Consider the following 26,007-nt stretch of genomic DNA (forward strand, 5'->3'; position numbering starts at 1 on the left):
GATGTAAGAGGTAGAAATGGCAAGATCTGGCAGCTGAAGGAGACCCAAGGAGCTGAGGATAATGTCAACGCTATATGATTCCAACCCTGGGAGGCCAGAAGGATGGTGGTGCCTTCCAGAGAAATAAGAACATTTGGGAAAATAAAAGGTTCAGAAGAAAAACTGATAAATTTTGCTTTGGACGTGTTAAGTTGGAGATGTCTCCAGGAGTTCTATCACCTGGTTACTCCTGTTGCAATAAGAACAACTCATTTATATACAGTTAGTGCCTTTAAGTTTTACAAAGTACTTTTTTCACAACAACCCTGTGAGGTAGTGGTGTAGGTAGTATTATCAGTCCCATTTTATAGATAAGGAAACTGAGGCTCAGAATGACTTGCCCATGGTCACTTTAAAATGACAGCTCTGCAGAGACAGCTGGCCTCAGTCAGGATGACATGGGTTCAAGTCCAGCCTCTGACACACACTGGGTAAATGACTTCTCAGAGCCCCTGGCAACTTTGTAAGACTGTAAGTTGTACAACAGCTGCCAATCCACACTGGTAGAAAGTATCTTTACTGTAGAAGTCCCTAAAGTGATAAATTTATAAATTTAAAAAATTAAAATTATAAAAGACAACACTGTCCTTGCATGTAAAAGTGGCCTGTTCATTTTAAACTATCTTTATTACATTAAAAGCTCTCTGTGAGCAGAGACTATCTGTTCTATTTTCGGTACCACTTCCTGTCCTTTAGCAATTAGTACCATACACCCTGTGGGTTTACAATAAATATGAGCTGAACAATTCAAAATGCTTATTTACATGCAACCAAAGCTCTCAACTTGTCGTTCTCAAACCTAATCTTCAGAAAAGAACTGAACAGAAACAAGTAGAATTAAAGAAAAGAGACAAGTATATAACAGAAAAAAAATCAATACATTTCTGTTTTAAAGGCATAAATTATTCCAAGAAGCCAGATTCGAAAATAAAACATATGCTAATTTATGAAAAATAAAAGGAAAAAAATGTTTAAGGGAGATACAGGAAATGGGAAGGATATAAACAATACTTATAAATATGAAGTCACTAGTGCTTATCAAAAGAGGAAAAGCTAAAAATTTCTCAATTAACTGGACACTCCACAGTAGCTCCCAGTTTTTAAAGCATTTACAGTAACTACGTGAAAAATAAAAGGGAAAAAAGTACACTCCAGTGGGGGGGGGAATAGAGGTGGAGAGATGGGATGGGCTGAAATGGTCAGAAAAAAATCCAGTTCTCTTATGCAAAGTATATAAAAGTACCCAGCCACTATGCCTCTCCCCTCCTCTCCAGAGGGAATGTGTATATGTGAAGTGAATTATATACTTTTTTACATGAAAAAAGCGAATTGCAAATATAGAGCCCTATCAGGAATGACCACCACTATCTTCAGTTCAGTTCAGTTCTGTACACAGACCAATACCCATTCAGGCTCCCCAGCCTGCCTGAGTTTGCCAGGAACAAATTTGTCGCCTTTCTAGATGTCACTATCTAAAATCTGGAAACAAGAGCCAGACAGGGCAGAAGCCACAGGACAACCTGTACAGTTTGAGGCTGCTTCCTACAAATACCACACCAAAATGGGATTTTTACATGTAGGACATCTGGGAATTGTGATGGCCTCCACAGCAAGGTCCTAACTTTTAAGGCCACTTTCAAATACTTCACAAGACCCTTAATTTTATTCAAGCCAAATAAAAAAAGTTCAAGTAAAAAAAGGCTACTTACTGCAGATATATTATTCGACAGCATATCAATCCAACAAGAAAGCTGAGAGCCAGTATCAGTAAATCAAAGAATGCCTTTCTGTTAATACTCTCTCATATGTTCTCATTTTACACACCCCTTCACCCAGTCAAAAAGTAGCCCTGGAGTATTTAAGCTCCATTCAGGGATAGCACTGCCATGAATCAAAGTGTCAAGAGACCCACCAGAGATGAAATGCGTCATTCTGTTCTTCAAACTCCACCTCTACTCAAGGAAAAAAAAAGTTTATCAAAGCTAACGTCACTAGTGGCCTAGGAAGGTGAAGACATGTTAACAAGCTAAACTCTCCTTCCCTTCCAATGCCAAGGCCATGGGAGGAATCCACACTACCCACTGGCTCCAACTTTTCCAGATCTAGCAGAGACTTCTCCTCTGCTAGTGAGAGTCCCTCAGCTAGTGAAAGCCTGTATACATACAGGACCAGACACATGCAATCATCACCACTAGCTTCCCACTTTATGATGGTGGTAATCATTAGATGTGACTAGCAGGGGAAAAAAGCAACTAAAAGCACAGGCTTTGTTCTCTATCGTTCTTGATAAAAGACCCTCCAATAAAAGACAGCTCCTATGTGCCACCTTCAGATCCCTGGGCCAAATTTCCACAGGACCTTCTCTTAACAGGAGAGAGATAGGCTGGATTTCCTTCACCTCAACAGTAATGGGCTCTGGTAAGCAACTGTGTTAACGTTCAGAGTACAATGCTGCAGAAAGAGGGCTGGCAGGAGACCAGCATTCTAATTCTGGCTCTCCCACTGACTAGCTCAGCGACACCTTGAGCCAGCCAATTTAATCTCTTTGGGTCTTAGTTTCCTCATCTATAAAATGCAGATAACACAACCTGCCCTGGCTACCTCATAGAAATGATGTGAGGACTAAGTGAATGAATTAATATGTGAACATATTCTGAAAAGTACAAAGTGCTGTAAAAATGTAAGGGAGTATATTATCATGGAATCCGTCTTTGTATAGGTGAGACAACATTAAACGTCTGCTACTGCTCTACAGTTAAAGGATTAAGCTGGTATGTACAGATACCGCTATTAAAATATTCAGTAACATGTTACTGATATGCCAACAGCCTACATCAAAAAACAACATCTTATGTACAAAATGCTATCACCAAATAGCTGTATAAGCTTTCTGATCCATCTAAGTTTTTGGACATTTAAATACCCTGCATTTTTTTTTTTTAGTTTGAACACATCCATATACAGTTTATCAATTAAAATCGTAAGAGTGCTGGTTCCCAGAAGATTGAGAAGGGAGGGTTGGGAGTGGGGGGCAGAGAAGAAAAGAATGCATTTTTACAAGCAAGAAAGAGGCTTACCTTATCTGTTTTTAAAAATGTACATAAGCATTAAAAAATATAAATACATATGTGAATATAGCTACATAAAAACACATTTTCATTAAGCTAGATATATATGCTTAGTAGGATGTTCAAATTACAAGGCAATTTTTTTTCTCCTTTAAAAGTAACTCGGAAACTGGAGCTAAACTATAGGTCAAAATGACACACAATATGTTGGCCTAAGAACAATACTTTTCATTCAAATCCACAAGCCTGCCACTTGCACTAGTCATCCCCAGCAATTAATCCCCCAAGAAAGACGTTTGATTAAATCTTTTCAAGCAAATCCTTTGCTTTGCTTTTGTTAGTTCACTTCTTGTCAACATCTATTAAAATATGCCTTTAATTCTCCCACAATCTTAAAAAACACCGATTCCACTGTCTTCAACTTTAATCAACTGTATGGCCGGCATTTTTCATTTCATAATAATGTGCTGCTTGGAATTCAAGAGGCAGGCTCAGCATCAATCATCTGGTAAGAATTTTTCCACTGCAATAAATATGCAAATGAGGAGAGCCAGTCAGTCGTATTTCAGGCCCGACTTGCTAGTGTTTTAAAAAAGACACAAATTTATTAATTGCCGGTGGCCAGAGGAATCCTATTACTTTGGGCATTGATTACAAAGCTGTGTGAGTGATTATTGTGCAACTCGCAGGCTACCCAGGCATGAGGAAAAATTATTAAAGCAAGGCAGAGATTATCAACTCAGAATAACAATAAGCCTTAACATTTAGGCCCTAACTTCTTCAACAAAGAATTACGTGAAGGCTCCACTGTATCATAATTCCGAATTCTGTCAGTATTACTGTTTGGGCTTGTTCTATATTCCCCAAGCAGCATGGCATTAACCAGTATGAAAGAGTCCTACTAGTTACAAATTCCTTAACGTGGGCCATTTGGACAAGTTTTCATTACTCCCATAGTATGTTCAACTGCAGGGTTTTTATTTATTATGATAGATAAGTACATATGTGTGCATATAACATACACATACACATATGCTACCATGAGGACCGTGTATTTAGCTGAACTACTCTGACAAGAGTTTTGCAATGTGATGATTCCCTGGTTCTACAGTCCCCAAAGCAGAAACTCCTTAAATGGGCAGCAACATAGGAGCATGGAGACTAAATTCTTAACATATGAAGGTTAACCAGGAAACTAACATGGGTACTATGAACTGCAAAAGGGCTCCACAATAGCAGGGAGAGCGGTTAGTGCAAGGGTCCTGTGGAAAAAACCAACTTATGGTTAATTCAAAATGCAAAACAGGTAAGAAATATTCAATCCAAGACATTTTAAAATCATAGAAGAGGACTCTGGAGAAAGCTTATTTTTAGTCTTAACAAAATCTATACGTAGAAAATAAGAAGGAGAGGAGGGGGTAGCCAGTAGGAGGAAGTAGAGAGAACACAGAAGAGACCATCATATGATAAGACATGTTTGGAAGGGAACACAACAAAAAAAAAAAAAAGAAAGAAACAAAAAGAAAATCCTCACCATTTTACATTACTGCCACACTAAGTAAAATGATAGATAGGGTGAATTTGAGTTCTATGGAGGGGACATCCCACTCAAGCTGTAATTTCTGACCCAGCATGAATTTACAAGGAAGGGAAAAGAACTGTGGAATTTCTTAGCTTTCCCTGAATACCTCTCAAACACCTTGATAGAGTGTGTCAATAAATCCTTAATAAGCCCTATAGGACAGAGCAATCTAACTGATCAATTGACTTCCCCAAATCCTCCACTGTTACCTACAACTTGGCAGTACCTACACCTTCATTTCTCCTGGCAATACTATTTCCTGAAAGAGAAAAACACTTTTTCCCTTTAAGTGGACAAAGTAAATGCACAAAATGTAAGGGTTCTGATGTCTCAGTATATTTAAAAGCAAAGGCTTAAAACTTTATAGCAAAGGGAGCTTATTAGGAAGGAAATCAAAATGCATTCAAAGTAAGGCTGTCTCTCTTTTATGAAATAATAATTTTTAAAATAATCTTCCTCTTTCATACTGTAAACCATAAACCAACAGGCTTTTAGGTAATGAAATTCTCCTGAGGAAAAGAAACCAAATACCTTAAATTTCCACAGGTAGCACACAATAAAAAATTCAGCTTTTCAGTGAGACTAGAGAAATAATACTACATAGTTAAAAAATAAGGGCATTTATTTATTCAGTAACAAAAATACTACAATCAAATGGGATCAAACTGAAATTTCCCATATATTAAATGCACACTGCATTCACCTCATAATTCATTATTTATGAAAGTTTAGGTGGGCATGGTGGTACACAACTGTAATCCCTGCTACTAGAAAGGTTAAAGTTGGTGGACTGTTTGAGCTCAGGAGTTCTGAGCTGCAGTAGGACTAAAGCCTATAGGGTGTGGATGTTGGCACTCAGTCTGGAACCAGAGTGAGGAGCCCTCTGGATGATTTAGGAGAGGCAAACCTGCCTAAGTCAGAAATAGAATTAATCAAATTTTCCATGCAGGTCAGCAATGGATCAGGTCAGTGAGTGGCTGCTATAATGGCAAAATAGGGAACCACAATCTCAAAAAAAAAAAAAGAGTCTATAGACTTTTAAAAATCCCTTCTAAAGCTTTCATGCTATATCCATTCCAAAGATGCACACCAGCAGGGAACTGAACAGCTAGAGGTACCCTCCCTTTTCGTGGCACCTAGAAGAAAGCTGGAGGCCTTTTGCTAGATTTCAAACATGCCATGATATATAAGATTCAAGAGCTTCTCCTGAGATCCTCAAAGCCATTTTAATATGCTTGACACTTTATAAATGCAAAGACCATTATAACTTATCAGCTACTCCTTAAAAATGCTCTTGCAAAGAATATTATTGTCATCAGGTTATCTCTATTTAATGGGTTAAACTGAGATTCAGAAAAAATAAAATGAATCATGTGGATCAGGAAGAGGTTCTATATAGTAATTCATTCTTTTTTGCTTCAAGTTCACTACTCTGGGGAAGAATATGATCATGTTTAAAATAAAAATTAAGTTAAATTTTAAAAAATTAAAAAACAAAAATGAAACTGCTGCTTGATATTTATGAAGGTACAAATGATAGATGATGAATATCCTTCTTGGCATGTACTTTTAAAGTTGCATTTCTAGCCTTTAAAGGGCTTTCTTTATATAACTGATGTTTCACTTACACAGTATTTTTGGAAAGGGGAAACAGGATTCAGACTAATACAAGAACTTCATAGACTGTATGACCATAAGTAAAATAGATACATGTAAAATCTGAACACACTTTCTTTTTTCTAAAGAAAAAAGCCTTTAAGAAGCACTATTTCTTGGTTAAATGTGCAAACTATACAGGAAACTGAAAGCAAGTCTGAATGTTAATCATTTAAAAACCAATAAAACAAAGGAAACTCCAATCAAAATAACATGAGGAAGTCCTTCTAGTTCTATGTACAGTTTTGACCACTGTACTCTAAAAAGAATATTAAGAAAATAAAGTGGAACCAGTCCACCAGGATGGAAAGTATATCCCATGAGAAAAAAACTAAAGGAGCTGGAATTGTTTAGTTCGATTGTGTTCTAATTTTTTTAATGGCATAACCTTTAACAGTCAGAGCATGTATACATTTTGAGTTTATTGTGGTATATGATATAATATGGTGGTCTAAACCTAATTTCTGTTAGACTTTTTTCTAGTTTTCCCAGCAATTCTTGTCAATTATGGGAGTCCTTTCCTAGGTAATTTAAGTTTTCAAGCTTATTACTCATTGGTTTGAGTCCAATTATCTCTTATTCTTCTTTGTCTAGTCAATTCCATTTGATCTATTTTTCTATTTTTTAACGAGTACCAAACATTTTTGTTGATTAGTGCTTTACTGAAAGTACTATCCCCCCATTCCTACTTTTTTTCTTCATTGTTTCTCTTGATAGTTAAGACTTTTTGTTCTTCCAAATAAATTATTATTTTATCTGGTTCTGTAAAAATTATCCCCTTGATATAACATTGAAGCTGTAAATTAATTTTGGTTGTACTGTCACTACTATATTGATAGAACTCAGCCACAAGCACTAATATCTTTAGGTATCTCCATTACCCTCTATTTCTTAAAGAAGCATTTTGTAATTGTATTGATACAAATATCGAGTGTGTTTTGGTAGACGAACTGCCTGGTGTGTTGTGTATTTTGTGGTTATTTTGATTGGGACTTCCTTTTCTATTATTCCCTTCTGGATTCTGCTATTGCTATATAGAAATATATTGATTTTTACTGCTTTATTTTGTATCCTGCTACTTTACTAAACTATTGTTTCAATTAGTTTCTTTGCTGATCCCTTAAGATTTTTCTAGTAAACCGATATATCAAATACAACAAATAGGGATAGTTTTGTCTCTCCTTTGCCTCTTTACACAAGAATTTCCTTCTTGTCTTATTTCTATTCCTGGTATTTCTCATCAAACAACAGAAAGGAAAGAAAGCATCTCTGCTTTAAATCTATATTTATTTGGAAAGTTTCTAGTATTTCTTCATTGTATATAGTGTTACCTTTTGCATAAATACCTTTTAATTATATATTTTTAAGTTCCTAGTAAACCTATGTTTTGCAGGGGAGTTTTAAAGCATAAGTGAGTGTTAATACTTTGTCAAAGGCTTCCCCCACCCCCCCACCCCCTGATCTGCTGATATTATCAGGTACCACCTTACAGTGGCTAGGTTAGAATTCCTTTTTGTTTTAAATTTTTTCATTTTTTTATTCTTTTTTTTCCAGTTCCAAATTCTCTTCCTCCCTCTAAAACTCCATCTCCAATGAGAAGACAAGAAAAATAAAGCCTATCACAAATATATATACATGATCATACAAAACAAATTTCAGCATTAGCTATGTTTCCCCCCCAAATCTCCACTACCAACAACAAAAAAGAACAAAACATGCTTCAATCTATACTCAAGCCCATCTGATGGAGGTGGATAGTATGTTTCATCATGAATCCTTTGCAATTATTGTGGGTTTTTGTGTTGGATTAGTTACTAAGACTTTCAAAATTGATTATTTTTATAATATTACTGTTATTGTGTAGAATGTTCTCCTGGTTCTGCTCTCTTCACTTTGTGTCAATTCATACAGGTCTTAGGGAATGAATTCTTAACAAAACAAGGAACAAAGGTCATTAAAAATGATGAACTAGATCATTTCAATTTCATGAAATTGAAATGCTTTTGTACAGACAAAATTAAAGCAACTAGAGTAAAAAGGAAAGTGATTAAATGGGAAAATACATGTATCATATATTGCTAACAATTATTATATCAATAATTTCTAATTATAATATTCAACACATATAGGCAATTAATATAAACATAAAAAAACAAAAGCCATTCCCCAAGAGATAAGAGGTCAAAAGATAGGAATAGTTCTCAAAAGAAATGTAATACTAACTACTACATGAAGTTCAAAATCACAAATAAGACAAATGAAATTCAAAACAACAATCAGGTTCTTCAAATTAGCAAAGATGACAAAAGATGGGAATGGTCAACGTCAAAGGAGCTAGGGAAAGAGGGTCAACTAAAGCACTGTTGCTGTGAATTGGTCTATTCTGGAAAACAATTTGGAATTATGCTAAGAAAATGACTAGTATATGCATAGCCTAAGACCCAAAAATTCTACTTCTAGGCTTATCTTTCAAAGAGGTCAAAGATTAAAAAAAAAAAGTCCCATATACATAAAAATATTTATAGCAGCACTTTTTATAGTAGCAAAGAACTAGAAACAAAGTAGATACCTGAAAATAGGGAAATGGATAAACAAGTTGTAGTATGTGAATATGGAAGGATTTTACCATACTGTAAAAAATGATTAATACAAAGAAATATAGGAAGACCAGAATTGATGCAAAGTGAAATGATAAGCAGAACCCTGAAAATAATATACCCAATAACTATAATGATGTAACTGGAAAGAACAGTAACAAAAACTGAAACTGAATACTACAAAATTATGATCATGCTTGGCCCTGAAGAAGAAATAGGAGACTTCCTTTTCTTCTTTGCAGAGACTGGTAACTCTGGGTATGGAACACTACATACAGTGTCAGACTTTTTCAACATGTCGGGTAGCTGGTTCTGCTGAACTGCTTTTTTTTTTCCTTTTTGTTATTCTTTGTCATAAGTGATGCCTCTCTGAGAAAGAGAGAGGGAAACAACTTAGAAATGTAGATAATATAAAAACAAAAGACAAAAATAAAAAGCTTATTTTTGAAAACTATAACCACCAAGTTTGGCCCCAAAGAAGAGATGAGAAAGCACTTTTCTCCCTTCTTTGAAGAAGTATGAACACCTTCACGTGAATGTGGAACATTACAGATGATGATGGACTTTTCTGATGTTTTAATTAATTTTGCAGAACTTTTTTTTTAACCTTTTCTTTCTTTATTCTAAGTGATGGTTCTCTGGAATGCAGAGAAATTTCATTGGGAAATGAAGGTGACATGAAATCCAAAGTATCAATATTTTAAAGAACTGTTTAGTTTGTTAATGAGAAAGCTAAAGAGTAACTTCGTGTGTTTAAGTAAACAGTTTTCATGAAAAGAAACCAAGCAGTTGTCCATATCAACAAAAACTCAAATAAAAGGAAAGAAGTTAAAATGAAAATGGGAAATTTCAGTCAGACATATTGAACAGGGTGACAGAAGATTGGAATGAATTACCCGAATGAAGTCTATTCAGAGTCTTTATCCCTAAAAATGTCAAAAAATAAAAAACAACAACAACAACAACAAAAATCTGTCCCTAGTGACTAAAGCATTTGCCTGGTTGCAGACAAGGAGATGGATCAAATGATCACTCAAGGTCACTTCCTATTTATTGAGAACATAAATGTGTTTCATAGAAATAGCACTGTATTAAAATCTACTATGATTATGTTACAATGCACCTAAATCTCTAGCCTTTTGTCCCTCCCCATTCCTACATCCCTTCATCATTATTCTTTTTCAAAGAACCTTGACTAAAAAATATAATTTAATTTAACCAGTATTTATTGAGTGCTTATTATATAAACATTGTGGCATGGATAGAGAGCCAGCCTTCAAACAAGGAAGACCAAGGTTTCAATGCCAACTCTCTATTAGCTGTGTGACCTTGGATAGATCACGGAACCTTTCAGTGATCTAGACAACTCTCAAAGACTAAATGTCAGAGAAGGTGCCAATATGAAAAGGTAGAGGGAAATTTCCACATCTAGAGAGTTCAATATAGCAATGAAATCACAAGTCCAGTCCCTATTATATGTCAGATACAAAGAAAAAAGAATAACAATTCCCATACCCATCTTGGCTGTCTGTAGTCTCTTCTGAGTGGGCTCTTATGATTAAATTCCCTTAATTCCCTGAGGACATCAGAAATGTTATCTATACTCTTATTTGAATGAATGCAAGGTGTAAAGTGTAGTTCACAACTTAAAAGTTACTGACTGTAGGAACAGCTTCTCTAACCAGTACAAATGGGGGTAGGGGTCAGATTTCTTTTGCCCCCCTCCAATGAATAGCCAACTTGCCCCCCAACAATAGCATCTGGTAAATCTGAGTCCATATTCGAAAGAGAGCATTCCAATGCTATATCTAGGTCATAAAACAATCCCCAAGGAAGTTAAGCTAAGGTCAATTGCAGTTCAAATACAACAAACATACCTTTGGAAGAATGGCCAACACACACACACACACACACACAATCATAGCAAAATTAATATGTGATAAATGTTTCTTGTCATGGAGGCTTCCTCTAAGATTCAATAGCAATGCTAAACCAAACATATGCTTTCCCCCCTTCCTCTCCTATAATTCTTTCTCTAACATAATTCTGGCTTTAAAATTAATGGAAGAGATGTATGAGCCAATTAAACCAAGTCATACACAACATTTGCAAGGATCAGAAAAAAAAAATATTTCCCATGTCCTACAAAAAAATACTTTGTAACTGAGAATTTTTAGGTGGGCATTATAGATGAATACATACATGCTTAGAGAGCTGCACTTTACAGACAGATACAGTTTGTCTGCCAAACACTAGGCATTATCAAATGTTGTCTGAATCCTGCTTGCCAAGAGTGGCCTGATCTCAAGCTTTGATCCATTGTACATGATCTCCCACATATCAAGATGGAAGCTACCATCAGTCCTCGGGCAGAAATGGTGGTACAATCCAAACAAACATGCTGGAGTGATATTCCTCAAAAGCAATCACTAAATAGGAATGGTATACATAAATGCCTTGTTTGGTATAGGTATATGTAATGGTATATGTAATGCCTCACTTATTTCTAGTAAATAGGTACCTTCTGGTGCCTAGATCATAGGATAATAAACTCAGAGAGATTGCTGGGATCATGATTTAATAAAGTTGTCTTTCATATGCTATTCACACTAATATTTAAAAAAAAAATCTTTGCAAATTCAGTGATGAGAACAATTATGTGATTTTTGCACATTTGGCTAAGTTGGAGGAACCAATACAAGTTAAAAACACACCACTTCTACGAACCTTTCTCCAGAGGACCCCCCCTCTTAAACAAATAATTCATCTTCTACAGTTCCATTGTGATTCTCTCACTTGGATCATTTTGTACCTATTTTGGAACTGTAAATCCCTGAGGAGTTTCAATGAGTTGGGAAAGAAATTTTATTCACCAAGAAAAAAAAAGGCAGAATTAACAGCCATCGCCCCTCCAACTGGGAAACTTGCATCTTGTACTTTTACCATGTAAATAATGCACAGATCCTGCGGGAACATGCCAAACACCAGGATTCTTAATTAATGGAGCTCTTTAATGTGCAAATCAGGAACAAATTGCAAGTTCTGACTTGCATTGATTATGAAAACATTAATTGAATGAGCAAGACCCTAAGAAAAGGCAGAATCTCAGGTTATGGAAGAGGCTGTGAGATAATGGTCCTAGAAAACCAAGCTCTTTTCCAATCAGACTTCTGACAGGGAGAACCTAAACCTGAGTTTTTGTTAGTACACACACAGTAATCTCAAAGTAACCAATGTTTTTCAAAAGCATCAATCTACTTCCTCAAAGCCCAAAGCTTCTTCACCAAGCAAAGAATAAAAGGTTTCCAACTCCAAAGCTCAGAAAGTCCCATCTTCAGGTGCTTTACGGAGAAAAAATAATCATGTGCATATCCATTTCATGCAGGTGTGCAACTACAGACAGACAGACACACACACACACACACATACATGTACAAACAAAGGTACAAACAAAGCAATGCTGTCTCTTTAAAAAGAAATTCATCCTATATAAATTATAGCCATAAACTTTTCCTGCAGTGCAGCCTAATTAATTCTTGTTCTATACACAAAGGGAAATGCTGGGTGACAAATGGGTGTGAAGCCAGAAAGCTGCCAGGTCTGCAAAACATTTTCTACTTCAATTTATAAGCAATTTTGCAGTAAATCATCAACCAGAACCTGGAATCTCAGGAATCTCTGAGTGTCCAAACCACATTATATCACTTATCAAAAAGAGAGGGAAAAGGAGTTTAAAGACATCTCATTTTTCAGTACTAACCCACATCAAAATCCGGAAGCTGTGTGTAAGCTATTATTCTCTTCTGGGGAAGGTTTTAAAGCTAAAGAGATATTTTTTTTTTGAGTAGAAATGCCACTATGGGTTAATATAGCCTATTCCTCTATCCCTAGAAATACTGTATCATTTGTCCATTACCATAAGAGACTTGAGACCCCAAGAATTCCCCAGAAATCTACCCTTCCTAAAAACATTCCTGTTAAAGAAGAGTACGGAAGTGAGAGAAGCATTGTAGTAAAACTCTAAGGTGGAGAGATGTGGAGAACTCTAAGGAAATAAAGTAAATTAAGAAGGAAATGGGGCTTTATACAAAATGGGAAGAAGAAAAGTCTGCTAGACAAGAAAGATTTCATTTCCGTAAGGTATTAATTCAACCTCTAATTAAAATGTAAACTCTTTACAAAAAGGGATCGTTTCACTCATCGTATTTGTGTCCCTAGGGCCTAGCACAGTGCGTGGCACATAGTAAACATTTAATAAATGCTTGTGGATTGATTCCTACAAAATAAAAGCCCTCAAAAATAATGATAAACTAGTCAACATACCAAGAAAGGAAACTAAGTTTGTCAAATCTATAGGAAGAAACACTGTCCTGGCCAATCAAGTAGGGTAGCCAGTACCACAAGGATGACCTCTCCATATAGCTAAACAGATCCAACAATTAACAAAAAGCTAATTCACTAGGCAGCAATGTGACAAAAGGCAACCTGCCTCCAATAAAAGTAAGTATAAGGAAGCAGTTAGGGGACACCATGGCTAAATTGCTGGACTTGCAATCAGGAAGACCTGAGTTCAAATGTAACTTCAGACACTCACTAGACGTATGACCCTAGACAAGTCACTTAACCATTGTCTCAGTTTCCGGTCTTTAAATGAGGATAATAATAGCACCTACCTCCCACCAGGGTGGTTGTGAGGATCATCAAATGAGGCCACATTCATAAAGCACTTTACAAAACTTAAAAATACTACATAAATGTTAGCTAATGTTAGCTATCTACCACAGTTCAACTAACTTCTAGAATAACTGTCATCAGGCTAATATGGCTAATCAGATCAGGAGTTGTCAACCTGACATCCAAGACCTTGTATTTAAAAATATATTCTAATAACTGTATTTCAATATAATTGGCTTCCTTTGAAATTCAATTTTTTTTAATGCCTTTATAAAAATGATTGTGAGAAGGGCTCCAAAGGTTTCACCAATCTGCCAAAGGGATCCAGGACACACAAAAAGGTTCAGAATACCTGCTTTAGATGGAAATAGGCTTTCTTTTCCATGGACATGGGGTTCACCAACAGAGCCAAGCTTCTTAGTCAAAGGCCAGTGTCCTGCAGTTTGTTGTTGTTCAGTCATATCTGACTCTCTGTGACCCTGTGGACCAACTGTCCATGGGGTTTTCTTGGCAAAGATACTAAGGTGATTTGCCATTTCCTTTTCCAGTTTTATGCAAGCAGGGGTTTAGTGACTTGCCCAGAGTCACACAGCTAGTAAAGTGTCTAAGGTCACATTCTTTCTGCCTTCAGGCCCAGTGCTCTATCCACTGTGCAACCTAGCTGCTCCCCTGTAATTATCTGATGGCAAATACCTGTGGCATAGCTTCACTGCACTTATACACAGCCTGGACTTAATAGTCAGTGCTACTGAGGACAAGAAATGAATACCACTGTTAAGCTGCTAACTCATCTCTGAGGGCTCTTTTTCTGGAGGATGCATTTAAATGGTACCCCTGACTTACATGCAGAAATTAAGTAGTTCTTTTCAATATATATCCCACCATCCATTCCTTGGGGTAGGGAGTTAAGAGAAGAGGGGACACACACTTTCCTAAGATAGGGCCCAGGTGAATGAAAAGTAGGTGCTGTAAGAAAAGATTAAAGGAATAAAAGCTCTTTAGTTTAGAAAAGGAAAGGCTGGTGACCTTAGGAATGCTGAGTACATTAAGTTTTTACAGGGAGAACGTTGAGCAATTGTTGTCGATGTCAATGGAAGGCCAAACAAGAGGAAATAGCTCACAATTTTAGTAAGATATAAGGAAGAATTTTTTGACTGGCAGGTTCACACAATACTGGCATGAATGGACTAGAGGGTGAGATACCTTTCCCTGAATTAAATGACTGAATAAGAAAAGGAGACAGAGCAAGTTATTAACAGTGAAATTTATTTTCAAATTCTTTTGCAACTAAAAAAAATCCACTTCTCCTGTATTTATGTTACATTATACTCTGTGTTCCTGGATATATTTTGCTTATGGGAAATATCAAAATGTCAACCATTGTTTCTATTAAAGGTCTTTAATGATATTGCATTTTAGACCTGTAATGAAACATGGTGCTCACTGCAGTTTGTAATGCATATCATTAAATACGTTAATAACATGCATTTCACTAAAAGGTCATCTTATTATGGCTGGAGTTTGACTTTTTTTAATCACTTCGTTTAAAGCCGTAGAGCTAATTTTACATAAAGACAGTGAGATGTACCTGTTACAGAAATGTCATCTCTCTCTCTCTTCCAGGTCTCCTACCCACTTAGGTCACATATGCTAGGGCTTCTTCCTCCAGTAGCTTTTCTTCTTTCCCAAAAGAAAATAAGCCATTCATTTATAACTCTGTGCTATCTACAAATAAATATGAAATTCTCTCACCAATACATTATTAGATTTTTAAGAAAGTTAGAGACGCGCAGATCTATATATGGAAAGGGCTTTATATTGAGGGGGTGGAGTGGGGGTGGGGAGGACAACAACTCTTTCCAAAAGTTAAATTTGATCATCATTTCCCTATTAAATCTAGCTATCAAGCCAAGGCCTGACAGAAAGTTTCTTTCAAATTATAAGATTTTTTTTTTGGCCCACGACTATGACTTCAGAATCATAATCAAAACTGAAGAAAGCAGTTTCAGTTGAGATAGAGATAATCAGCCATTCTGCCACTTATAATCTCAGGGAATTGCCCAAGGCACTGAAAGATAAAAGTGACATCCAAGGTCACACAGCCAGTAGGTATCAGAGATAGAACTTGAATCCAGCTTGCCCCAATTCTATCCGTTCAATATGCAAAGTTGCCTTTTTCAGAAGTTATAATGACCAACAAATCTTCCCTTTTACTTCCCACAGAACCCAGCAAACAAAAAAGCAGACGTGGAGTATCAAGAGAAGAACAGAACCAGAGGGGTACAGGCAAGGTAGAGCTGCAGAGTGAAGGGAGGCAACTTAGCCTTTACTTCTGGTTCTCCCATATACTATAAAGTTGTGATTTTAGGCAAGTCATTTAACCTCTTTGGGTCTTAGTTTCCTCATCTGTAAAATGAAATTGTTCAAATAGATGATTCCCACCCCCACCCCCCAAAAAATGTTTTTAAATATCTGGATGATGAATGTGGCCACTGGAGATCTATTCCCAACCTGAGTGCTAGAAGTATCTGCAATCCATGGTAATATCTACTTAGACAAGGAGATCTATTCCTAAACCTAACAACGTACATACAATGGGCACTTGATAAATGCTTGCTGAATCAAACTGGTCCATAAAATTCATTCCAATACTGAATCCAATCCTAACGCTAAAGTGAAGATACACTTAGTTAATGAATACAGAAAACTATTCATTAAAAAAGGTAAAACTATCAAAAAATTCCATCTGCAATAAAACTATTTGATTATGAAATTTCATAGCATCAAATTTAAAACAAAGTAACAGATGACTTTTATATAACACCTTATAAAAGTGTTATACATACAACAAAACTGAGGCTCATAGAAGGCTTAATTATTAGCCTAAAACTGCATAACTAGTGAGCAGTAAAATCTAGATGTGAACCCAGGTCCCCAGACTCCAAATACACAGTGCTTTTTGGTCTATCTTATAGCTGGATGACTCAAACTTAATTTTTATTTATTCAGCCAGTCAACGAACATTTATTAATAGCTAGCATTTATATAGCACTTTAAGGTTTGCAAAGTACTTTACAAATATGGTATCATTCAATCCTCACAACAACCCTCAAAGGTAGATACCTCTCTGAGTAAAGACACAGGAGATACTGTGAAGGTAGAAACAAGGCTTAAAAACAGATTGGACGTGTAGGATGAATTCTAGTGAGAAGCTGAAGACGACTCTTCAGTTATAAGACTAAGTGAGGAGAATAGGGGTGTCCTCAAAAGTATCACAAAACTTGGAAAGAGTTCAAAGTATGAGGTGAAAAAATCCTGAGTTCTATTTTGGACAGATCAAGTTTGAGACGTCCAAAAGGCAATTGGTGATACGGAACTAGAGTTCATTATTTAAAAATACTAGAAAAAAATGCCAGGGAGGAAAAGGCCAATTTTCTTTGCTAAATATCTGATTGTCTAAGCCACATCCCATAAAATCTGTCAAACAGCATTACCAATTGATGTTGCAAATTTCTAAATGTTTGGTAAATCACAGAGGAAATAATAAGTATTTTAATCTGCAGTGGCCATTTTCCCTATAGGATAAAAATATGGTAATATTTTTTAAAAATAACTTCATGCCTAGAAATGCTCTATCTCTGAAACATTTGAAGTTCCATTAAGGTAAGCCTTCCCCCATAAAACCAACATGCTCTAACTATATAAACTAATAGAAAAATATGAATAATTTTTAAATGGGGGAGTCTCTAAAAGCATAAAGCTGAATGAGACCTCACCAAAGGAACATAAAAGGTGGCAAACATTCCCAAACCAACGCCTTCATATTTGATTCCTTACCCACAAATGACATCCAATAGGGAAAAGGGCAATTCAGGAAAAGTGAACTGTAGTAAAACTTCAATTATCCAGCATCCAGAAGTCTGGAAAGTTAATGAAGCCAAGAAAAATTCTGATAAGACAGCACCACCAAGAAAACCAAGCATAAAGTAATTTGCACCTGTAGTTACAAAGCACAACCTCACTTTAATGGCCAAGTAGCAACATCTTAAAGTTTACAAGATGATGATATGCCTCAATATAAGGGCACAATATGTAAGTAAAATGTCACACTCCAGCTGTCATGACACAAAGCTAACGAAAATGAAAGAAATAACTAAATGAAGCCAATAAGAAAGTATGAATGTTATTCAAAGGTCAAAGGGCACTGATAGTGAGAGTTAAGATAATGATTTTAAAGAGGATAAGAAAGCAATCTGGAAGAAAGTCATTTCTGCCTTTGAGTCAATAATTTTTCAGAAAGGCTGCCTAGTGACCCTACCCAGGTAGTCAGTCTGATGGCTACACATTTCACACCTTTTATCATACCTTACTCTTTTAAGAGGCATAAGTTGATATATGTGATTTTTTCAACAACAAAATAGGGTTCAGGGCTTGTACTAGGGTCAATACAAATTGAGCCCAGTGTGTTCCTTACTATTAAACATACATAATGACTAACTTAAGACATCCAGAAGAGGACTAACTTACATTCGGTAGAATGTAATCTCCCTGAAAGCGAGGACTCTCTTCATTTTTGCCTAATACAGTGTCTTACACATTGTATGTACTGTTTGTTGAACTGAATATGTACACTTCCTAAGGCAGTAAAATGTATAATAAATACAACTGGAAATATTGGTATTATAAGAGTTGAAATAATTGTTAATTAAAAAATTAGCCCTCAACTATCCAGAAACCCCAGCTCTCTGAAACTTTTCACCCTCTTCTACTATGACAGGTAAGTGAAATGTTGTTCTTTAAAGACCTATGATGAAACATTATCATAACAAAAATTATTTTGTGCAAGTCATTACATCTCTCTAGCTTTCAGTTTGCAATCTGTAAAATGAAAGGGCTGGAACAGATGACTCCTAGAGTCTCTCCCAGCTCTAATACTATATAACTTTAGGATTACAGGATTACAGCTGGAAGAGACTTTAGAAGTGATCGAGTTCAATTGGAGGCTGCAACAAAAAATGACCTTAGTACAGGAATGAACCACAAGTTAAGTGAGTTAACAATGTTATAAAATAACCAAGATGAGAATACTATTCAGGAGCTGAAATATAATTCACCCGCTATATAAGACACTAGTCATGTCATTATGTAAATATCTATTTTAACACAGCTATAAAAAAATTAGAGTAGGTATAGGGAAAACAAAAATGAATAAAAAAAAAACAGAAAACAGGACATATCAGGAAACATTAAAGGAGAGAGTTATTTAGTCTACAACAGTGTTTTCCCATTGTTACCCAAGACCACAAGGCATCTCTGGCATTTTTTTGAAAGTTTCAGTAAATATTCCGACTATATATTCCTTGAGGCCCTACTCCAAAAACATACCAAGAGTCAAGGTACAAGAGAGAATGTAAAATTCCAGAAAGGCTTCCAATCTTCAAAACATGTGAAAACTTCCAGTAAAATGGTTAGCAGGAAGAGGGAAGGTAAAGTAGTAACTGCCTTCTTGCTATCTGAGGAGTTACTGGAAGGATGACACTAACCAACTGTTTCCTACTTTCACATAGGAAATAGACTTCAATTATAGTGAGAGATACAACGTAAAGATTAGACTCTAGGAAGTAATTCCTGATTAAGTATTTTCCAAGAAGGAGGTTATCAGAACCTCCCTCCCTCAAAATCTTTAGAAATGATGTTGTAAAAGCTTTTGATTCAATGCCTTAAATTATTAGCCTATGCTAGTCTACTGCTGGCTCAAGAACATGAATGGAGAAGAAAACCATGCTCTATAAATAAGGCCCTGCCACAGGCTTCCCTGAGATCAAGCCCATCCTGTACAGACCCAAGCCCCAAGTTAGATGTTTACTGTCCTGCCTTAAGATAGAAGAGGAGGTAGTTTATTTGAAAGGTGAAACAAAATAATGTAATTCCTTAAAAAGTTGGAAAGCCTAGTGATTGGAGCTGTACCCCTCTAACTACTGGTCTTCAGAAAAGGATAAACCTTTCTCTGGAGAGCCCTAGACCCTAACTAAGATGGCAAGCAACAAATTCATGCTTGCTGAGATAATCACATCATCTCTGAATCCTTTTCTGGGAGTCCAGGATTTTACAATCTCAAGGCTTGGAAATCTGACAATAATAAATAGGAAACATTTGCCTTTAGTAAGTCAAGTATAATTCTGCCTCGAGGTAGATAACCAACTGGGTTAGATGACCTCCTGAGGTCCTTTTTCAGCTCTGAGACTCCAAGATTCTACAAAAATTTCCTTCCCCCTTCAGGCCCTCTACAGTACAGCCATACCGTACTATATGACACTCCATCTTTAAGTGCTTTTCAATTGACTGTCCCCTAGGCTTTGAATGCTCTCCCTCCCTTCTCATCCCTAACTCCTAGAATTCCTGACTTCAAGATTCAGTTTGATCATCACCTTCTACGGAAAGCCTTGCCCAGTTCTCTCAGCTCAGGTGACCTTACATATCTACTCTGTAACAGTACAGTGTGGGGCTGCAGAAAGAGCATTAATCTTGGGGTCACAGGACCTGAGTGTGAATCCTCCTAGCTCTACTGCTTATTGCCTGTGTTTCCTTCAGCAAATCCCTTCACACACACTTACCACCCCAGTTTCATCTCTTGTCAAATGAGGTTGGACTAGATAACTTCTAAGGAGACTTGACTTGTTACTCCTACCATCAGAACATGAGCTCCTGGAAAGTAGTGACTGCTTCACTTTTGTCTTTGTATCCCAATCAATTAGTAGAATGTATAATTAGTACAGCACATAACAGGTGCTTTAAAAATTGCTTGTCCATTGACCAAAATGAACAGGCATCATGGTGATCAGAGGATTTGGTGCTCCCAACCAATATTTGCAACTCACTCACTACTCCCTACCTTAACCCTCTGTACTAGAGACCAGATATGTACAGTACAAATCTATCTCAGTCAGTCTTCGAGTACTGGAAATCTTCTATCTGCTTTTATACCTTCCCTTCAAACTACACACCTAGAGAAAAGGACAATGTGAGAAATGTCATCTTGTGATGTGTTTGATCCTTAAAGGTAAACACTCTTACTAAATGAAGCAAGCCACCTAGTGAGTTAATCTTATTCTTCCCTAAACTTATAGCACAGAATTACAGAATTCTTGGTACTTTCCCCCTTCTTCTGGGTGCAAATGATATGTCCATTCCATAAGTATTTCAGAACATAAGAGTCCTTACTGTTTTTCAAGGCACTGGCAAACTCTGACCCGCCCTTGTCCTTGAAAATAGGAAAAACATCTGGTTGGGGAAGCTGGTTAGTTGTCAGCAGAGCTTTCTGCAGCTTGATCCTCCCTTCCAAGAGTTGGTCCCACAGCGCTAAGAATCAGGAAAACAGAAAGCCATCACTTAGTTATGATGTCTTTTCCTAGAAGAGTAATAATCCCAGGCCCCTAACCTACATAGTCCCACCATAGTTATTTGCCAAGTTAGTGGTTTCCCAAATTAGAAGACAAACATTGTTTTGGAAACAAATGTTCATTACATAGGAGTGACAACACATTCATCTGTGATTCCAAAACCCAAGAGGAAAAGAAAAAGATTTTCTTTAAGTCTGAAGCTGAAATTTAGTTGCCTCAGGTATTAGGGCAAAGCCAACTGTGCCACTCAATATGGAGATGACTGACTTAACATAAAGGAATGGGGCCCTAGGCCTCCAGATAAGTGGGGCATGTCACAGAGTAATTGGAAGGGCACAGGAGGGAGAGAGCAAACAAAAGAAAGTAGATCAAATGTGGAGATAGAGAAATTGGCAATCAGCAAAACCCAGGCACCAACCTATTTGGTTCTTCACAGCTCTTCCTTTCTCCACTTCCTCTGATACTTTGCCTCCTGAGAAGGTCCTCACTGTCTCATCATCATTTTTGTCTTTAGGTACAGCCTCCTCAATTTCCTCCCCGTCTCCTTCCTCATCAGTTTCCTCTTCCATGCTGTTTTTTTCTTCTTCTTCTTCCTCACCACTGCCAACATCATCCATTCCCTCAGTGAATTTTTCAAAGTCACTGATGCTCTGGAAACTAAAGCCTGAAGAATGAGTGTCCCTCTTCTCTCTTTGGCCTTTGTCTTCCAAACTACTTCCCCCATCATCACTGGATTCCAGCTCCTCAGCAGAACTCCTTTGTTCCTCATCAGACTCCACTAGCCCTGTGTTCTCTGACTCTTCATCAGATGCTTCTCTGTCTAATAAAGAGGAAGGAAAAAATGAAGATAAAATGAATATTACATGAAGAAAAATGTCAACCACAACCTCACAAATTTCCTCAAAGTCATGGCTTAAAGCTAATAATCTTTTCCCTTTCTTTCACCTTCTAAGGAACAGGTATAGATGGAAGACTTAAACACAAGTTACAAACTGCCATTAAAGCCTAGACACCAACCTGGTCTTTGTATCTTAGGAATGGCTTTTCTCTCTCCCTCTGTCAGAACAAGGGTACGTAATTATTACATGTGACTTATAGTCAGAGTATGCTAATATAACTCCCCTTTACTGGGGACTCTGGGCATAGCTGTACATTCATTCCATGAGCATTTGTTGCGGATCCACTAAATACAAGGCACTGTAGGAGATACAAAGATGAATAATGATCTCTGCCCTTGAAGAATTTGCAATCTAGTAAGGGAAAAAGGGAAAGTAGACAAATACCTAAAATACAAAGCAGCAAGGCACCCTGTGGGAGATGCAAAAGGCAAAATATACCAACCAAGTCAAATCACAACCATAACAACCAGCAACAACTTGACTATCATCTCCCTTCATATTCCTGATAGAGAAGTAGTCCAGGATTTTAACCTCCAAGAGCCTTGGGAATAGCAGTACCCCAAACCACCAGACCTGACTCTAGACCAGCCCCACATAACTGAACCATAATTGAGAAGAGAAATTCTTCAGGAGAAGGGCTCACTTTCTTCATCATCTCCATCACCCCCTTCTGATTGCCATCAACAATCAAAAAGGCACAGGAGTCCTGAAAGCAGCAGCACCCTCAGACCACAGGTCCCACTACCAGCTCATCCCTCACAGCCATGCTGTGGGAAGGTAATTGCTATGGAGAAGGGGCCAGTTATCACCACCAACTGCCATCCAAACCTGTCTAACTGAAGCAGCAGGGCACTCTGAGAAAGACAAGAGGCAGCATGGGCCAGACAAGTCAAGCTATCATCACCACCACACCTGGACTACCATCTCCTCTCAGACCCTGATGGAGAAAGCCCAGAGCCCTGGGCCCAAGAGCATTGGGAATAGTAATGCTTCCAGCCCAATGTCCTTAGTCATCATCCTCTCTGTGGAGATGCAGCCTGGCAACTGCTCCAGCAGGTATTACAGCCACAGCTACTAAAGATTCAAAAAGTTCTTGCCACCAAAGCCACTGGCTCTGTTGAATAATTCAACATCAGAAACTGACAAGATTTTACCAGTGGAAAAGACATGAAAGAAGAAGAAACTGATAGGATTTTGTCAATGGAAATGACATAAAGAAGCAGCATTAAATCTGCTTTGCTGCGGCACTCCAAGGACCATGAAAGACCTCTCTCTGAATCAAAGCTGAAACCTTCCTTTTGTGTCGTCTTCCCCATCAGAAGGGGAGCTCCTTGAGAAGGGGAGCTCCTTGAGAGCAGGGACTGTCTGACTTTTTTATTTGTATCCTCAGGACTTAGCACAGTGCTTTGACCATTAGATCTACTCTTCATTCATTCACTCATTTGAGAGATACAAAGCACCTCGTGCACTCAGTGAAAAAAGTTAACATCAAGTTGGGGGAATATCTAGGAAGACAAAGCATGTCTGCTAACCCTTCCCTTCAAGTAAGATTACAACATCTGGCACTGGGGGGAGCAAAGCAACTCTTCATCTTCTTCATCATGCTGCTCCTCCACCTACCTTGATTTTTATATTTTTTTGGTAATTTTTAAAATTTTTAAACTTAACTACAAAGTGAGAAAAGAAAAACAAAAATAAAAACACTGCCATGTACATGGCAGACCAAAAACAAAAAAATTCCCATTGCAAGAAAACCTATATAATAAATACAACACACTGTTTTCAAAGCTGCCCAGCTTTTCTTTGCACCTTGTTGGTTTTCTTTTGTTCTCTGCTGTGCACTTTTTATTCCCCCCCCCTTCCTCCTCCCACCACCCCAAAGAAGGCTACAATTAAGCATGGATATATATATACATATATTTATATACATATATATAGATGACTATAAACATACACATATATACATATGCACTCATACACATACATGTAAGACTGTATGAAGCTTATTTCCTCCTATCATGTTTCTCTGAAGGTAGACAGAATCTACCTTCATATGTCAATGTCTTTCCCTATTTTCTAAATCAACTAAGCTTATCATTTCCTATACCACAGCCATATTCCAACCCAATCACAACCTATCTAGAAGACTGTCTATGAAAGTTTTCCACCAATTTTCTGTATTCTTCTATTCCTGGCCATGTAGGTTTTATTTATACAAGAAAATTTTAATTTAAAATAATCAAAATTATGTTTTTTACACTTCAACAATGCTCTTATAATTTAAGGTCTAATACAGATGAATCTAATTCCTTTCCATCTTTTTTCCTTGATTTCTTTGAAGTTCCTGACCTTTTGTTCTTCCAAATGAACTTTGTTTTTATATTTTCTAACTCAGTGAAATAATTTTTAGTAATTTAATTGGGATGACATTGAATAAATAGATTAGTTATGTAAAATTGTCATTTTAAAAATTATATTAGGGGCAGCTAGGTGGCACAGTGGATAGAGAACTGGCCCTGGAGTCAGGAGGACCTGAGTTCAAATCCAGACTCAGACACATGATACTCATTAGCTGTGTGACCCTGGGCAAGTCCCTTAACCCCCATTTGCCTTGCCCCACCCCCCAAAAAAATTATATTGGCTTTACCTATCCATGAACAATAAATACTGCTTCAATTATTTAGATCTGAGATTTTTTTGCATAAAAAGTGTTTTATATTTATGTTCACATAGTTCCCGTGTCTGCTTTGGCAGGTATATGCTCTGGTATTTTAAATGGTCTAAAACAATATTGAATAATATTGCTGACACATAGTGTAGTTTTTCTATTTTTCACTTCTGATTAAATCTATTTTAACTTAACTTTGAGATCATGATTACTATCTCTGCTTTTTTTAAATACTAAATTTTACTTCTGCTCTTTACTTTATATTTATTGGTATCTCTCATTTTTATGTTTCCTGAAAGCAACTTACTGTTAGATTCAAATTTTTAATCTGCTATCTGTTTCCATTTTATGGGTAAGTTCATCCCATTCACATTCTAAGCTACAATTATTTGTGTATTTTCCTCCTACCTATTTTTCCTTACTATCCTTATCATCTTATTTACCCTATCTCTCCTCACTACTTTACTTTACTTCTACCCTGTACCTTGCCATTCTATTCCTTAAGCTACCCACCCCTCTAAGACCTTCCCTTATCCTCTTCCCCCCATCCTATCCTCTTGTCCTCTTATTTTTTTCTGAATTTAGAAGACTCTTACACACACACACACACACACACACACACACACACACACACACACCCCCTCACTCTCTCTCTTTTTCTCTTCTTCTTTAACCCATTTCTGGTTACTGTGTCCCTTATAATTGGTCTTATGTTTACCTTATATTTCTCCTCAATGTTATATATCAAATTTTCCCTTAAGTTGTGGGGTTTTGTAACAGAAACCTGAAAGTCTTTGAGTTTGTTAAATGTCCATTTTTTTTTTCCATTCAGGATTATACTTAAAGTTGCCCTTGGTCATAACCCAACTTTTTTGCTCAAAGACCTACAGTCCTTCAACTCAGTAGTTGCTAGGTCTTATGTAATCCTGATTGTAGCTCTGTGATATTTAAATTATTTTTTTCTTGTTGCTTCCAGTATTTTCTCCTTAACCTGGGAGCTTTAAAACTTAACTATGATAATCCTGTAAGTTTTCCTCTTGGGATCTCTTTCAGATGGTGATTGGTAGATTTTTTTTTTTAATTTCTACTTTGCCTTCTTGTTCTAGAACTTCAGGGCAATTTTTTTTGGCAATTTCTTGTAATATTGTATATTCTTTTTTTTAATCGTAACTTTCAGGTAGTCCAACTATTCTTATATTATTTCTCCTCAATCTGTTCTCCAGATAGGTTATTTTTCTAATGAGCTGTTTCACTTTCTATTTTTTCATTCTTTTGATTTTGTTTTATGATTTCCTCGTGTCTTAGAATGTCACTAGTTTCCCCTTGCCTGATTCTAGTTTCTAAGGAATTATTTTCTTCCTCAAGGAAGAAAATTTTTGATTCTCTATTTCCAGTTGGCTGACTTTCTTTTCATAATTTTCTTG

The 26,007-nt window shown here is 36.8% G+C and overlaps 1 protein-coding gene across 1 annotated transcript in view; it reads right to left on the bottom strand.

The window, feature by feature from the left end:
- AATF (apoptosis antagonizing transcription factor) overlaps positions 1–26,007 on the bottom strand; it is a 102,641-nt gene that overhangs the window by 70,534 nt on the left and 6,100 nt on the right. Inside the window, exons 3-4 of the mRNA XM_027870526.1 lie at positions 21,435–21,836; positions 20,838–20,975 (exon numbers count right to left, since the gene is read on the bottom strand). Of these exons, the coding sequence (XP_027726327.1) occupies positions 20,838–20,975; positions 21,435–21,836 (540 nt within the window). The remainder of the gene's footprint in view (positions 1–20,837; positions 20,976–21,434; positions 21,837–26,007) is intronic.

This window comes from Vombatus ursinus, unplaced genomic scaffold, assembly GCF_900497805.2.
Source record: "Vombatus ursinus unplaced genomic scaffold, bare-nosed wombat genome assembly UNPS02014797.1, whole genome shotgun sequence".
Taxonomy (NCBI): Eukaryota; Metazoa; Chordata; class Mammalia; order Diprotodontia; family Vombatidae; genus Vombatus; species Vombatus ursinus.